The following is an 18,404-nucleotide window of genomic DNA, read 5'->3' on the forward strand; positions in this document are numbered from 1 at the left end:
AGAAAAGTAATTTAAAGTCATTCAACGAAAATGAACAGAACACTTACAAAATCTTTATAAACGAAGCATTAACAAGGAAACGCTCAGAACTTCTCTTTCATGCCAGAAAGCTCGTGAAAGACAATGTGATAGACCAGGCTTGGACCTATGATGGGAATATACTCGTTAAAACACTAGCCGGAAAAAAACAAACTATTAGAAGTTTTGACGACTTACAAAAACTCCAACATTATGGTGGCCAGTACCGAAAAACCACAGCTACAATGACATCCACTCCATTGCATAAGCCCTGACACGAACACATGGTTATTCAAATCTTAGTCTCTCAGACGCTTAAGGGGATTTTCCCATTTCTATAAATAATACCCAGTTCATTTTCTTTACTTACCTTAGTATTTATTATTTATTGTTTGGAGCTGCACTGCAACACGTGCCAGTTTATCAGTATGTTATATGTACTGAACTTTATCTTGTATATATGTTGGTTGGTTGTATGGAATATAATTCACAGTTACATCCAACAGTTGTACATAAAGATTGTGTCCAAGCACTTCAGTCTTATGAATGTCATAGACTTGAAATTGTTTATGTTCATATTTTGCTCTCATGTTTTTTGCTTACTTCAATTCCTGCACCTATTTCTACATTTTTCGTGTTTCCAATTTTTTTGCACGTATTTTGTTATACGCCTGTTTTTTGACTCAGTTGACCTAATTTTGATTGTTTACTTCCTGTCAAAACTGAAAGCAAGAAAACCTGGAATGGCTGTGGTGAATTTGGCCGAGATGATTATTTTTGACACTCATGACTAAACTTAAAAATATTGAAAGTTATTTGATATCACAGCTATCAATTTATTCCGAAATATTTCAAACTTCTAAAGGTATGTTATTGCTCCCCAGCTTTTTAGTTTTGTACTATCTACTTTTAATTGGTGGCGTTGAATTGAATCCAGGTCCCACGTTCAATGCATCATCAACTTATATAAAAATAGTACATAATAATGTTTGTAGTCTCCTGCCAAAAGTCGATATTGTTTATAATGAACTTTCAGACTTTGATATCATTGGAATTACAGAAAGTCATCTTGATAGTACAATACCTACCGACGATATAGAATTTGAAGGATTTCAAACACCAATTAGGTTAGATCGAAACAGATATGGAGGGGGTGTCGTTCTATATGTTAAAAACAATCTTAAGTTTACTCAAAGATCTGATCTCTCTAACCCAAACATTGAAATGTTATGGGCTGAAATTCAAAATTCTACAAATAAGTTTCTAGTAGGAGTATTATACAGACCACCAAACTCAAAGGCAGATTTTATTGACTATATTGCATCTTCCCTAGAAAATGCCCTTAACACAAATTTGCCAGTATTTCTAGTAGGCGACTTTAATATTGATATGATGTCAAAGGGAAATAATGCATTTAAAAGTTTACTAAATAAATTTTCCTTAACAAATTTAATAAACCAGCCAACTAACTTTACTTCACAAAAGGGAACATGCATTGACCTTATACTTACAAACAATACTGAAAAAGTTGAATCAGTGGTAGTGCTAACCCCATTTTGCAGCACACATAGTCCAGTGGGTGTTGATGTAAAATTCAAAACATTTAAACAATGTGCATACAAAAGAGTAGTTAGAAATTACTCAAAGGCTGATTATAAATCACTTAATAAAAATCTCTCAGATGTGGATTGGGATGGAGAGGTTTTTAATACTCAAAACATTAATGAAGTCTATCCCAATTTTACTAGAGTATATAATTACCATGTTGACAAAAATATACCTAAAAAAGTTGTTGTAATTCGCCCATCTGATAAACCTTTTATGACAAGTTCAATTAGACGTAAAATGAGACAAAGAAATAGGGTACATTATAAAGCAAAAAAGACTAATAGTGATTATCAGTGGAGTAAATATCGGAGTCTAAGGAACGAAGTTATAACTATGGTACGACAGGCTAAGGATACTTACAAACAAAAGATTACGTCACAAATCTTAGACAAAACTATTCATCCTGGTAAATGGTGGAGAATTGTGAAATCATTAACTAAATTTGCCAATAAAAACAAAGTACCTCCACCACTGAAATCTAATGGTAATATTTTCATCCATCCCACTGATAAGGCTACCCAACTGAATAAACATTTTGCAGAGATTTCTCAAATTGAACATCACAGAGAACCCCAATTGCCCCCTCAAGGACCTGGTCCCCCGTATTCTATAGATTCCATAAGTATTTCAACTCAAGATGTTATTGATCAACTTGAAAATTTAAACATATCAAAACCTCCTGGTCCTGATGGAATTGCACCACAAGTATTAAAAAATATAATTCCTGCCATAAGCAGACCTCTCACTAAATTATTCAATCTCTCCCTAAAAACTAATAAAATACCATATATTTGGAAGCAATCGGATATAACACCTGTATTCAAAAATAAAGGGAGCCCAGAAGACCCAGCAAACTACAGACCAATTTCACTTACCAGTAGTCTGTGTAAAATCATGGAAAAAATTGTATTTAAATATCTGTACAATTATTATGTTTAATCACAATCTTCTCTCTAAGAACCAGTCAGGCTTCCAGCCAGGTGACTCCACTGTTAATCAACTTGTTGAAATTTATAACACAATTATATCGAACCTTGATCAAGGTAAAGATGTTAGATTTGTCTTTTGTGACATATCTAAGGCTTTTGATAAAGTATGGCATAAAGGACTGTTATATAAATTACAACAGTATGGTTTCACAGGTGATATCTTAAGTTGGATTGAGAATTTTCTCTGTGATAGAGTCCAGAAGGTAGTGTTAGAAGGATACTCCTCTGGATTGGAAAGTGTTAATGCTGGAGTCCCGCAAGGGTCAGTTTTAGGTCCATTTCTTTTTCTTATCTATATCAATGACATAACTGAAAACATACAAAATCAAATAAGACTGTTTGCAGATGACACATCCTTGTTTGTTATTGTAGATGCTGACACAGTCAGCCCAGCAGTATCTCTTACTGATGATCTTGAAAAAATAAGGCAATGGTCTCATCAATGGCTAGTTGAATTTAACCCTACGAAGACAGTAAATGTTAATTTTACCAGAACTCAACGAGTACACCCAAATATCTCATTTGGGAATACAATGAATAGTATTTCTCAGAATCAAAGTCACTGTCATCTAGGGCTGACATTACAGTCTAATGGGGGGTGGTCCGAACATATTACAACAATTTATGAGAAAGCTTGCTTACGACTAAATATATTGCGTACACTTAAATATAAATTGAAAAGGGACTTGCTAATCAAAATATATCTTTCATTTGTTCGACCAGTTGTAGAATATGGGGATGTGGTATGGGATAATTGCACTGAAGAACAATCCAAATTACTGGAAAGTGTTCAGGTGGATTCGCTGCAAGAATAATTACAGGTATTAGGTGCAATACATCCAAAACTAACCTATATTATGAGTTGGGATGGGAAACCTTAAGTTCAAGGAGGGAAAAGCATAAGCTCACACTGATGTATAAAATCCTTAATAACCTTACCCCTGATTACATGTATAATATGCTCGAGGGATGTATGCCAATTCAGCATAATTACAATTTACGCAATCAAAACTCATATCGTATCCCAATCACTCGAACAGTGTCTTACTATAATAGTTTTGTACCATCCACAATATCCTTATGGAATAATTTACCTGATGATTGTAGAACTTCCCCTACATTGCAAAATTTCAAAAAAAGATTAACCTACACCAATCCCATCCAGAAAAATAAAGTTAAGTTGTACAATTATGGGAATAGAATTGAAAATATACTACATTGCCAGTTGAGAAATAAATGTAGTAACCTCAATGCTGATCTTTTTAAAGACCACCTCAATGATTCACCAAAATGTACAAATTGTGGATACCAAATTGAAGATTCATTACATTTTTTCATGTATTGCCCACAGTATGTTCTTCAAAGACAGATGCTGATTAAATATATGAATGAGAATGACATACCAATTAATATAGATAATATACTATATGGTGCTGAATCCTTATGTTTAGAAGACAACTTTTCATTTTTTGATCATATACATACCTTTATAAGAAACTCAAAGAGGTTTTCACTGAAATCTTAGTTTATCATGATATGCTAGGAAGAATAATATCTTATTTTAGGCATGTTAAGGAAGTTTTTCCACTCTGAGTCAACTTTATTATGTTTTTTTTTATGGTCTTTCTCTGTCTCTATTTACTCTCTCTCTCTTTCACCCTCTGTGGATTCACTTTATACATGTACCAATTAATGGTTTATTTTATATACTGCTTTTCAATGTTAAATGTACTTTATTATGTTTTTTTTCTCTCTATTTTACTCTCTTTTTCTCTGGATTCACCTTATATATGTACCAATTAATGATCTATTTTACATACTGTTTTCAATGTTAAATGTACCAATAATTGTTATATGTACCTTGACCTATGGAGAGAACGATTATAGGCATTATGCCTGCTGTTCAATCCATTTCATTTGTAATGAATAAAATATATTTTAAACTAAACTAATTAAACATAATGTCGCACATGGATTAAGCCTTATAATTCTGTATCAAAAGTTAAGTTATTAAAAAAAATATAATATTGACTGCTGAACCCAACAACACAAATTAACCTGTTACTGAAATAATTGATGAGTAAGAAGAAAAATAAGTGAAAGTAAATTGAAATAAGGAGAAGAAACAGTGTCTAGATGTCTAATACAGTCGATCTTCAATATCCCGAACACCAATATCTTGAATACCAGGGATATGTCAAAGCAAGTTGTCTGTCCCAACCATGTTCTTAATGTTTTTTACATTTAGTTATCTCAAATCTTTGGATACTTTTAGGTTTGATTTTAATTTGGTCCTATCAAGTTCGAGATAACATTTAGGTTTGACTGCAGGTATATCAAGTAACTCAACAGCTCACTCTGCTCCATACAAGACAATTTCCTTGATTGGATATTGCTATTATAATACCTGGGTATCTACATTAACTAAGAACTGCATGTTGATCTAATTTTTTACCAAGATTTAATTGACAATTTTTAGTACAAATTAAATCCTATACCATTTCAATTAGAATTTTAGATTCAAAAAGTTGACAAATGGAGAAATATTGACATCTTGTACAAGTTGCAACTTTCACCCCCCAATTTAGGCTCACTGAGAGTCTTAAATTTTGTAATGTATGTTATTAATATAGGTTATTTTTGTAAACTGATGGGCTGTATTGCCCAAAGTTATATCCTGAATAAGCTTATATACATTCTACTGCAAAGTAAAGACTCTAAAAATAGATTGAAAGTTTATCCTAATTTTTAATATTCACATCTCATTTAATAAATTAAGTATTACAATACAAAAATTTAGATTTCTGATGAATTACACTGTGCTTGTCAGTGAATTTTCATCTTGATTTTGGGGTAATTTTAAAAGGATTTGTTTGGGACTGGGTCCTAGCTGGCTTCTAATGGACCTACATGCATCAGATATATACACATGTATACATAGCAATAGATACATGCAATCTCTATAATACAATGAAATTAATGGTGTTTACTAGTTAGGTCAACTGTCATTAGGTGTGTTGGGTTTCATGTTTTTTTTTTTTTTGTTTTTTTATGTACATGTACAAAGATTGCTGTTGAGGTTTGGTCAGTTAAAAAAATGTAATATACAAGGGATATTTTAAAGTGATTAATACATACAAGTTTTGGAATTAAAGATATGATTGTCATCTTCATTATCTCAAACCCTCAAAAGTTTCAGAAATCAAGCAACAGCTATACTTTTTAAGGAGGCTGGGGGGTCGACAAATTGACCATCAGATATATAACTTAATTTTTTTAGATATGATATCTTAAGCTGTCAACTATCATTTGGCAAACAAAAATTTCATACATTTTAGTTTTAAAATTTGATCAGTTTTGTATATCTTTATATGGAGCTCTTCTTCTAAAGGAGATCAATATAGTCTGAAAATGGCCACAACCACCCAGCCCTCTTAACTGCATTCAGTCAATATGCCTTAATTTCTTTGAAGTAGTATACTTATTATTTTGTGATATTTAGGGCCTTTCATGGAATGCGGGAAAACAATTAGAATCGCATTGTCCATCCATCAACACTTTGTTTTTACACGATAAGTCAAACAATTTTTAAATTTTGTACAGAAGTTAATTCTTTACAATGAAAGGAGAACCTATATATATATCATACAATCAGATTATACTTGTGAACAGTCTGGGTAATTGGGAGTGATCCAGTTGTTGATAGCAGATTTAATTTTATTTAATTTTTTTTTTAATAATACAAATTGTTTGAAAGTTAGCATTAATAAAATATTATCAGGTGGAGATGTAAATGGAAGGATTATTAGTAGGTTGTACATGTATGAACATCTCCACTGACAGAACCAGAAATTAATCTTTTTTTTTTTTTTTTTTTTTTTTTTTACAAATTGTTTTGTTGTTCCCCTTGATTTCTTCTGCTGCCATTTTCAACATACACTCATTTAGGTGCTGGTTCCAAGGAAACAACTGAATCAATGCTGTTGGCTTAGATGTGATTTTTAAGTTAACCTAATTTTTTTTATTCTGCTCTCAAATTTTATGCTATTGTCAGTGCATAACAAACAAGTGTAGATGCTGGAATTAATGAGAGTACATGATAATGAATTCTTTCATCTGCCTTTTTTAAATTTCTAATTTTATTTCCTTATAATATTTAAAATAAAAAATACATTACATGTGTTTACAATTTAATAACAGGTATTAGGGATAAAAATCTTAAGTTGTGGATCCAAAGGAAGAGGAACTTTTTCTAATCACATACAATGTATGTATTGATTTAATTTGAAGAAAAAATATTCAAATATAGATCCAGAGAATTTTGTGGTGGATCCAAGGGTCTAATCTTTTGAGAGGGGGATCCAAGGGGAGTGGGAAATATATTATGAATTAAAAAGTTTGAGATATTAAAAGTACTTTATATTTAAGAATAAATGATTTTTGATATATATGTTAAACCTATGAATAATTGAGAACATCAGGCATGTCTAATGTTCATGGCTCTTTATCGAAAGGGAGAGGAATGTAGCTTTATCTTATAATATGAAGTTTTGTTTTAAGCTTAATGTCAAAGTTACATAACTTTAAGCTCAATATAAGTGAATTATATAGATCCAAAGAATTAAGTGATGGATCATAGGATCCAGGTTTTTGAATGAGGGATCCAAGGGGAGTGGGGAATAATTTATCAATTTAAAAAAAAAGAAAGAGATATTCATGAAAAAAAATTTGAAATATAGCTATGTAACTCTTCTGTATGGGAGATAAGAAAATTTATCCTTTATATGAATGAGTCATATATTATATATAGGTTTGAATTATATATAGATTCAAAGAATTTAGTGGTAGATCCAAGGGTCTATTCTTTTGAGTGGGGGATCCAACGGGAATGGGACATAATTTTTTAATTAATTTATAAACAGCATTTGCATATCCTTATATTTGAAAAAAAAGATATTACACGTGTTTACAATTTGATAACAAATAATAGGATCAATTAAATTTTAATTAAGTTGTGGATCCAAAGGAAGAAGAACTTTATCTAATCACATATGTATTGATTTAATTTGAAGAAAAAAATATTCAAACATAGATCCAGAGAATTTTGTGGTGGATCCAGGAGTCTAATCTTTTGAGAGGGGGATCCAAGGGGAGTGGGAATATTTTATGAATTAAAAAGTTTGAGATATTAAAAGTATATTTATTTTAAAGTAAATGATTTTAATATGTTAATCAGGTCTCAAGAATAAATGTTTTATGTTCAGGCTGTTGATTGAAAGTGAGAGGAACATACCTTTATCTGATACTATAAATTATTTTTTGATTTCAACAAAATGATATCAAGCACACGTACATAACTTAAGCTTAACATGAATGAGTTAAATAGCTCCATAGAATTAAGTGATGGATCCAAGGATCCAGTTTATTTGGTGATCCAAGGGGAAATTTGAAGGAAAAAAAGAAATATGAAATAAATATTGAAATATATATAGCAATGGTACTCTTCTGTATGGGAGATAAGAAAGTTTATTCTTTATATGAATAAGTCATATAGAAAATATATCTATGTAACATGAATCATACATAGATTCAAAGAATTTATTGGTGGATTCAACGGTCTCTTCTTATGAGTTGGGGATCCAAGGGAAGTGGGACATACCAAGATAATTTATGAATTAATTAATAAACAGAATTTGTTATCTCTAAGAACAAATGATTTTGCTACTAACAAGGTTTCAAAAATATTGAAAAAAAAAATGAGGAGCAGACATGTCTGAAATTATTATATCTTGGAAATAAATTTGAAAATAAGACAAGACAATATTAATGTCTCCATTCCAATTTTCATGAAATCAAAGATATATAATGAAGATTACATGGGTTTTTTTACCCTAAGTAACAAAAACGTGGGGGAAAAAAACCCACATGTAATTTTTAGTCATGTATGGGTTTAAAAACCCCACGAAAGATTATATGGGTTTATTTCCCCCATGGGGAAAATTTTAAACCCCATGGGGTTTTTGTGGGGTTTTTCATGGGGTAATTTTAAGTACATGTTTCCCCATGGGATTTTTATCTTTGCCACTTAATATCTCAAAAACTAGCTAAAAATGTTGGATTTTTTATTTCATAAATCAATTTAAATATAAAAACCCCACCATTTAAAAAAAAATCCTAAGATAATAGCTTTAAAGGAAAAAGGTGCGCAAGTTCGGAAAAATGTCCATTCCGAAGTTGTCCGTCCCACTGTTATGTATTTTCTGAAGCTAGAGCGTACCAATGCACTATCGTCAAAGGTTATACTGAAAATTTTCTAGATATTATTTAGGTCTAAGTATACAAGTAGGCTTCAAAAATCCCCAAAGATTCTAGCTTTGGAAAGGTTTTGAAGTAATGATGGAAAAACTTTTATATAAGTTAAAATTATTTAAGTTTCCTTCGTATAGTTTTCTTTTTGATTTTCTGATGCCTTTCGAAGATCGGCTATACTTGGAAGAACACAATAAATTCGAGTTAAGTTGGTAAATGTCAATTGCCCATGTAGACATTGTGTTTCACATGCTGTTTAGGATATTTTACAGATATATTTTTTTGGCCTGTGCAGCCATAAGTTCGTTGATTTTCTTGATGGAAAAGAATTTATTTTTCAAATGTCAGCCGGTGCATTATTTTCAGTTTATAGCCGGTGCATACATACATGTACCAAGATTCTGATAGCAACCATAACTTAAGAAGATCGTGTTTTGTCTAAAAATCCCTTTCAAAATACATCTTTTCAAATAATTTTTATTATATCTACGTATTATTATAGATTGACACATCTTTACATACCAAAATGAACACTATCTAACCTATAAATGATGAAAAGAAGCATGAAAACTTGGAGTATATTGACTTGAGAATGTGTACAGGCTTCTAAAATTTTACTATATTTAAATTTTTAGAAGGTTGTTCTACAAAATACATCTGGCATCATTTAAAGAAATTCCTTACTTGTTCCGTGCACAAGGATTTTTCCAAGACTTAATCGATTTGGGGTCACTTTTTGACAATTTTACCTCTTTTTCCAAGTGTCTCTAACATATTTATTTCAGCTAGCAGCCGTACAATTTTCGAATAGAAACATTGAACGCTTTTTTGTTCTGATAGCAACCGTTTAGGTACTACACCGTGTATAGTGAAGCTCCAAACAGATCAGTATTACGTTACGCATTATTCGTAGGGAAAGTAGTCCCGGAGAATTGACACTGTATGGAGTTTGACTGTATTGCTTTAAAAATGATAGTTGAATGGCGTAATTTGTGGCAACTCAGCAGAAAAAATAATGTAAATATAAGAAATGAATTTCATTTTTGAAAATTCATGAGGTATATATTCACGCCGGCGTGAAGCGTCGTAGTTCATGTCCTCATGACTCTTCAAAAATTGAATTCATTTCTTAAATATTTACATTTCCAAATATTTTTCCTTAAGATTCTTTGCAAAATAAGAAAAAGTTCATGTTCTCATGAACTACCGTGGAATGAGTAAGAATATTTCCAATGTGGTGTGATTGAAGTAAAAAAATAGAGCAAACTTTTTTTTCAAAAAATGATCGTTGAAAAACAAAAATATGTGCCAAGACATCAAAAAATAATCTAAGTATAACGCGCTTCATGAAATATGCCGGCGTGAAGCGTCGTAGTTCATGTCCTCATGAATTCTCAAAAATTAAATTCATCTCCTTAATATTCTCTGTAATATCGAAAATGAGAAAGAAAAACCAAGTACCTTCACTTTTTTTAATGGCTTTTTTTTTTTTTTATTTAAAAACATTTTTAAGTCATCAGTTTCATCATATATTTAACAAATGAGAAAGGAAAGAACAGAAAGAAGGGAAAATAGAAAGTCTTGTACAAAAGGCTGAAAAAGAAACATTACTGCCTGACAAACCATTATTAACAACCCCAAACCTTAATAATCATTCTTAATAAAATAGGAAAATTACCTTGTATATAAATTATAGCACAGGGACCAGTACATACTGTAATCTACCTAATTCCTTTTTCACTTCTGAATTATAAAGACAGAATGAAAAATAGTTTTCATACAACCCCTCAATCGCTTAATACGAGATTTCAACATCAATCTGATGTTCTTAATCCATTCTAACAAAGAGTCAAGTCTTCTTTTTCGTGTTTGGCCCATCGCCTGGCGTAATCTTCCACCGAATTCATAATATTTATAAAATTATGACGCCAGCTGAAAGAACGGGGTTCCCTAAATTTTGGCCCTTTTAAAATAAGGGATTTAAGGTCCTCCCTCATAATTAACTATGTTTACATCAGCAGTAATGACGTGTCCTGTTCCTCCTGCAGACGACAAGTGTTCTTTGTAACACCATTTATTCATATCTTCCTTTTCTCTCCATGGTAGGCATGTCTAAGGGAATCGTGAAAATCAAAAAATACTGGCATCAATTTTATATACATCAATTTTATTAACAAGAAATTGATAAAAAAAAAAAAATAATAATAATAATTAACAAACAGAAAAATTGGCAGTGTTAGTTACAAAATTATCAAAATGAAATCATACAGATGCACTGGAAAAATTACTAGTACAATGAACACAATGATTGAAAGACATAAACATGGGGAATGCCCGTTACTCAATTTGTTTGCACACACCGTTGCAGTTATGAGACTATATCTTTCAAAAAATAATGATTCAATGCTTAAATAACCAATTTGAAATCATTTTCCCCTTATAAATGATGGAGAAAAAAACATAAAAATTGGTCCCGTGACAACTAATAAAGGGGAACAAAAAATTGTACTAGAAATTATGGGTCTAGAAAATTAAATATTTTGCAAAGAAATGAAATGACATGATTAATATTACAAAATGCTGTAAAGACGATTTTACAATGATATGTTGACTATATTAAAAAAATTACAAAAGAAATTACATATAAAATACCCGAGACTGTCTGATTCAAAAATACAAATCGTTCCTTGGATTTCCCTGACTATGATGTTCATCTAGTATTCTGCTCTTTTCTATAGATGACGAAAACATACAAAAACATTTATACCAAAGAAAATCTGCCAGTAATATCATATTAGGAGTAACTGTTTTGCATCACACGACACTAACATAAACTGAATTTTTTTTCTCAATTTATGGAAAGAAATGTGTACTTATTCATATATTTCCACCTTACTTCGGCCCATTTTGATTCAAAAACTAATTATTACCAGAGATATAAATACATTTGTATCCAAAATCTGATGGCCGTCACCTGTCGACTAGTTGAGGTAGAGTCATCGTCACAAACCACGGCCAAAAAGAGCTCTATGCGGACTCCGGACAGCGGATTGAGACGATGAGGTATAGCGGTCTGAGACAACTAGATATCTAGCGGCTAGGATAGCGGCTTCGATTTTTAACGCAGTTCTGAGGCTCGCAAACCGCTGACTTTCTCCTCTTCTTTACATCCTTTAGCACCTTCTTTTTGTAGGGAAGAATGATATCGCTGTCCCCGAGGTGGAATGTTCTGTGAGGAACCTTCAAATCAATGTCGGTCACAAGAAGAATTCTCTTTTTTCTCAGTTTATAATGATTGTTACAGCTGCAAGGTAGATCGATTTTGATGATTTTTCTCTTAGACAATGCATCTGTGGCGTTGTAGAAGTTCTGTTTTGCTGTCCCCGTTAATATCATCCTCGGTGATAATTCTTTGGTCGAGTTGAAACATTTGATATGATGGACTTTGATTACGTAACCTGAATAAAGACAGAAAAGATTTACAACACTGCTCTATTAAATCTATTAAACTTAGCAAACCAGACGCTCAATACTTTGCCGGCCTCGCAAGAAAAGCACAGGCCAGGGGCTCTGTGAATTTTTTCCTTCGGATGAGAGGTGTCCACACGGCCAAGACCTCCCTCCTCCCCAACATCCCCCCAAAAATATTAATATTTTAAAATTTTTGATTGACAAGAACAAAAAAAAAAAAAGCAAACATAGTGTCCTAGCATAATAAACCTAATTCGTGAGGGTAAATTTCTTTTCTCTCTATCGTGATCGGGAGGCCCGGGTTCGATTCTCGTACGCTGCGCCGCGTCAAACCTAAGACGTAAACATAGGTAGTGACTAGTGACTGCTCCTTTGCCAAGCGCCCGACACTACAAGTGAAAGTCACGGGTCTTTCGGATGAGACCTTAATAATCGAGGTCCCGTGTCACGGTAGGTGTTGACACGATAAAGAACCCTCAATGCTCAATGGCCTTAAGTGTCGAGTATAGGTCTAAATTTGAAGCCCTTCACTGGCATACGGTGACTTCTCTATATGAGTGAAAAAATCTGGAATGGGACGTTGAACAACATACAAACAATCAATCAATCAATCTTTTCTCTCTCTCTCTCTCTCTCTCTCTCTCTCTATATATATATATGATTCTTGCTGTCAATGTAAAAGAGGACTTGTTACTTGATTGGTGTCCAAAGTCATTATTCCCTTCCAATCCCGGCTGGATCTGCGTGAGATCATTTCTTTGTACAGCTAGGATCTCTCCTTAACATTTTTTCAACGAATAATATAAAGCTAGTTAGAATAAAGATGCACACTTTACAGGCACGTAGTATCGTTTCTGAAAATGGGCAGCCAGAGAGAGAAAAAAAATCAACTTGTCTGGAAAAAAACCATGGCAAGCAAAGAAAAAAAATTGTAGGCTCCAACTTTTCTTTCATAACCAAATTCAGTTCATACATTACCATACTAGTATTACCCTGATTTGACTATACTGCAACAAAAATTAAGTGGGCGGCAACCAACCTTTCAATCAACATTTTCAATAGTAAATAGTAATGTTTGGAAAAAAGTGCCCCCCTCCCCCCGATACTACGTGCCTGCCTTATGTTTCTCACCATTTCTCCTACAAATATCTAGACTTCCGATGTTCACAGATTTTCTCATATTCCAAGTAGTCCACTTTTGAGAGATAATACTACAAATGCTACTTTGTGTGGAGGAGCTGGGGGTGTCCGACTGCTCACTGCAACTAAAATTAAATTCACAGTAAATTTATGACCAGAACGATGAAATTAAAATTAGATGTTGATCTCACGAATCATGCTACTGTTATAAAAAAATGAATTACATGATTACTGACAGTATCTATCAAAACCCCAAAGAGTGCCAGGATAAATGAAAGAAAAGGGATGGGGTGGGGGGAGGGGAGGTGAGGGGAGCTAGTTACCTCTCGGCAATACTTTTCACCAAACCATGACAACATTTCTCATTTCTTGGATCATAATCCTTTTTTCCAGGGTGACAGCATTCTCTTCCAGTTTCCTTGGCGCCCTTGTGGACCTGATTATTGCAGCAAAGATCTGTCTGACTGTTATACCGCTGGTACCCACAAAATATTGATGGTCTCCTTGGCTGGTGTTTGCACGAGTAGAACTCTGAATTCCGAAGACAGCATTGATCGTGGTCAGAGGCATTTTTCTTTATTATTTGGTCACCACTGCAGCATAGGTGTGACGCTGTCGAATATACGTCTTTACCACAACATTTAGGGTCGCTCACGTGTTTTATGTTATGCACTATACCTGAAATAAAGCATCCATTTTTATACATGGGAGATAATAATCAAACTATATTGACTCCGTTTTTGATAACTTTAAAGAAATATAATGGGCAATATATATACATGTATCTATTAGAAAACGTACCATGACAGCATGTCTGGTGTCTTTTGTCAAATGAACCGTTCCCACAACATTGAATTGTTCCATTTGATGAGTCGTATACGTTGTTATGACAGCAGATTTCATTGGATGAATTGTAAAGACCTGCAAGAAATTAACGGGCTCTCTCATATACAAAGTGGTGAAAATCTAACTTTTCTGTATGAAAAAACGAAACTCTGCATGTGTCATAGATATTTCTACGATAATAAACATTTCGTATAACCTGCGGAGAAGCATTAAACGATTAAATAATTCATCGTACATTTACCTGTTTACATATTCATGATCGCTTATCGATCGCTTTATCTTAAAAACTCACCTGTCCCACAACAGTGCCCTGTTGTGGGCTGGACTTTGGTTATATCCGCCCTTTCACAGCACTGTTCGCGCCTGTTATCAAACAAAGACTCCCCGCAGCAGCGGATATGTTTGTCAAAAGAGGATTTGTTGTAGAGTTTGGATTCGTCGCAGCATATCTGTTTCCGTTTATCGTATAGTATTCCATTGCAAAAGTCATGGAACCGTGGAACAATTTGTTTTTTTTCGCAAGCTGATATAGTCTTGTTGAAAGGAGTTGTTTCATTACAGCAACCATTTTTTGTCGATATTAACTGATTTCCACAGCATTGGGTGTTCCTTTCTGAAGAAGAAAATATTTTGAAACACCTTCTTATTACATGTAATAATTATGAATGAATTATGGACAAAATGTTAATACATTTGCACTGAATAGATTTGAGATACAAACACTGATACATATAAATACAGATAGAGATGTAATATTACTGTAAAATTGAGAGATCAATAATTCTCAATAAATCATGAAATTGTTACGAAAGACCCCTTTTGTGTCATTCCGTTACAAAATTAGCAACTGTTTTGATTCAAAAAATGTTCTTATTATAAATTATAAAATGTAATCACAAAAGACATACATTCAGCAGATATACATATTACAGAACAGACAAAGCAATATGACCATCTAAATAATATGTGTCTTTTTTCATGTAATTGATTATGATGAATAGTGTCTCTGCACGTTTCAAAACTATGCGTCCTAAAAGAGGACAGACACTCATAGGCGAACATCGAAAAAAGAAGATTTAATTCTTTTCTGTTTGAAAAGTCTTGATGGACAGAAGGTTAATGTGATTACTGTATACTCCCGCATATTTCAGCAAGGTAGCGATAATTAAAAGATCACACTTGAAGTACAAAAATCAGTGCATTTTTTTATATTTACAATGATAAAGGAATTATTTTTGTCTATTGTAATTACAAAAGCCACGAGGGATCCCCCGTCATGCATGTTCTATAGATTTCGTAGTTTTTAATCATATGCGATCTCCGTAAACAACACTCGATATTGCTGACAGTTTTAGTTCTTTTGGAAAATCGTTTGTTAGGTCCCGTGAGTCACAGCTTCTTCTCTGAAACCACTGAAACGATTTTGGCACAGAATATCTTTGAGTAAAGGGGAACAAAAATTGTGAATTTCATAATCCCTGTCCTCCCGAAGCCTTAAGGGTTGGACTAAAACCATCAAAATTAGAGCTATCTATAAAAATCTTCTTTTTTACTCTTGGACATCAAACAAACTGTTGGCATGATTGTATATAGCCTTCTATCAATTTTTTGAAATTCATGGCCCATGCAATTGGTCATGGTGTTCTGGAGTAAGGGTGGGGCTCTAATGATTGTACAGTGAAAATGCAAACATTTTTTTTAAAATCTTCTTCTGTCCCCAGTATATAAGTAAGATAAACTAGATGCATGGTTATGATGATCATGGGTGCATCTTCGGAAACTGTGAAATTTGTGACCCCCTGATGAGGGGTTATGCGGGGGGCTCTATTGATTATTTAGTGAATATGCATTTATTCTTTTAAAATCTTCTTTTCTGATCCTGTGAACTAAGCAATCAACTCATAAGCAAGGTGCCTCTTCCAAAATTGTGAATTTAATGGTCCCTGGGTCAGGGGTTCTGCTGAAGGGTGGGGCTGTATTGATTATAAAATGAAAATGCATTATTTCTTTAAAAATCTTCTTTTCTGCACTTGTGTATTAAGCAAACAAACCAAAAATAAAGTTATGATGAGCAAGGGGGCCTCTTCCAAAATTGTGAATTTCATGGTCCCTGGGTCATGGGTATTGATGTTAGGGTGTGACTCTATTAACGATATAATAAAAATGCATTTATTCTTTCAAAATTTTATTCTCTGATCCTAGGAATTTATCAGATAAACTTAGAACATTGTAATGCTGATCAAGAGTGCCTCTTCTAGAATTGTGAAATTCGTGGCCCCAGGGTCAGGAGTTCAGGTTGGGGTCTGTTGAATATATTGTGAAAATGCATTTATTTATTTCTTTCAAAATCTTCTTGACTGTTCCCGGGTAATTTGCTTATAAATTAAGCGGGCCCAGACTTGTCGAAATCCGTCGGTCCTGTCGGCAAGGCCGATAAAAATTTGTCTGGACCGACAACTTTTGAGAAAACGTCGGTCCAGATGACCGTTTGAAAAAAATCGAGCGTGATGCAAATTTAATAAAGGTCGGGATCGGGATGCGCAGCTGAAGGTCACAAACACAGTAGACTGGTATTGCCTGTCTCTATCGTTCGAAATCGCGCATATCAGACAGGCAAGCCAGTCTACAAACACAGAAAACATGGCCGCGTACGCGGCGTGTTGACGATAGCCAATTGAATTTGTTATAGCAAAGTCATAAAACATGTCATTTATGTCTTTTATTAAAGACTTTCTATCCCAAGGAAGGAAACTTGTAAGATTAAAGGCTGCTAAAAATAATCCAGGGCATTTTGGTGCTGTTATTCATATGACTTTCACAGCGTCAAAATAAGGTACATGTATCTGGTCTGACAAAACGTTGACTGGTCCGACAGAACATTTGACTTTGTCAGACCAAATGTCTGACAATGATTTTAAAATTTCGACAAGTCTGTAAGCGCAAAGTTATGGTCATCCTCTTCTCTTGTAATTGGGCAACAAAGCTTCACCAATCAGTTTATTTTATACTTCTATGGATACTTTAAATTATTGTATTATGTTCAGGTGACCTTTAAGGCCCTCGGGCCTCTTGTTTATATATATTTAACGTACTGTCCTATAAAAATTGGGTCAGTAAAATGAAATACACGCAAGCAATACGATAAATGCACTTATAAATTGCAAAGAATATACATTTTTGAAATTGTATCCCACACAAGACTCCATTTGACAATAGGGTATGGCTTGGGTAATGACTTGCATGATAGGGATGGCAAAGGTGAAAAAAATAAAAAGGTGTATCAAACGGAAACAAACTTACCGATTGTATTTACTGAGTAGGTCTTGTTTCCACAACACTTTTGTTCCAGTCCTGCGTTTTCCCCCGTCTGAATGTATCTATTAGTGACATAACCGGAAGCACAACAGATCTGGTCCGATTTTCTGTACAAGTTCACACCTAAATTATTGGGAGATCGAAAATATATTTATTTTACTTATATTTCATATTTAAGAGTATCTCAGTACTTGGGTAAGCATACGGAAGAATTACACGACTGGGAATTCAATACAACTTTAATTATTGTGTGGGATTTGTCCTTTTTCCAAATAAAGATACATTTTTAAAAATTCAGAACATTTTGAACATCGATTTGATTTAAACGCCAAATATTTATACCTGTGTCATTAGAGCTAATATCAACATTTTATTTTTCTTTTTAATCATAATTTCCAAAGGCGATCCTCCGTCTCACCAATTCCTTACCCCCACAGCAGTCTCTCTCCCCTTTGTCGTCGTACCGTTCTCGGACAAAATCCCCACAGCAAACCTGTGTACGAGGGTCATACTCTAACATATCTATTTTGCCATTTGATAAGGCCACTGGACATCGGCTCGTCCACACTGAAATTTAATTGAATTTGATGTCATTGAATCAAATTATGCCATCTGACAAACTTAATTGCACATTTATACATGGTCAAAGGAACCGTGCCCCCCGATATATATATATATATATATATATATATATATATATATATATAT

General features: G+C 33.4%; 2 protein-coding genes across 2 annotated transcripts in view; one reads left to right on the forward strand and one right to left on the reverse strand.

Moving 5' to 3' along the window:
- The window catches only part of LOC133204132 (xylan 1,4-beta-xylosidase-like), a 478,456-nt gene that overhangs the window by 348,377 nt on the left and 111,675 nt on the right, over positions 1–18,404 (forward strand). The window lies entirely within an intron of this gene.
- Positions 11,819–15,962, reverse strand: LOC133204198 (galaxin-like). Its single transcript, XM_061339947.1, has 6 exons — positions 15,935–15,962; positions 14,674–14,994; positions 14,337–14,456; positions 13,859–14,213; positions 13,527–13,660; positions 11,819–12,382 (listed from the first exon to the last, which is right to left on the reverse strand). The coding sequence occupies exons 1-6, from the start codon at positions 15,960–15,962 to the stop codon at positions 12,015–12,017; spliced, it is 1,326 nt and encodes a 441-aa protein (XP_061195931.1). The 3' UTR covers positions 11,819–12,014.

Source organism: Saccostrea echinata, unplaced genomic scaffold, assembly GCF_033153115.1.
Source record: "Saccostrea echinata isolate AGI-Se365-2 ecotype Australia unplaced genomic scaffold, CSIRO_AGI_Sech_v1 ptg000052l, whole genome shotgun sequence".
Taxonomy (NCBI): domain Eukaryota; kingdom Metazoa; phylum Mollusca; class Bivalvia; order Ostreida; family Ostreidae; genus Saccostrea; species Saccostrea echinata.

Excerpts from the sequence above, each read along its gene's own strand:
- LOC133204198 (XM_061339947.1), bottom strand. The coding sequence starts at position 15,962 with ATGCCAACAGTTTGTTTGATGTCCAAGA. Across the intron at positions 14,995-15,934 it reads AGTTTGTTTGATGTCCAAGA|AAAGGAACACCCAATGCTGT; the intron begins GTAAAAAAGAAG and ends TTTCTTCTTCAG. Across the intron at positions 14,457-14,673 it reads AGGGCACTGTTGTGGGACAG|GTCTTTACAATTCATCCAAT; the intron begins GTGAGTTTTTAA and ends AATTTCTTGCAG.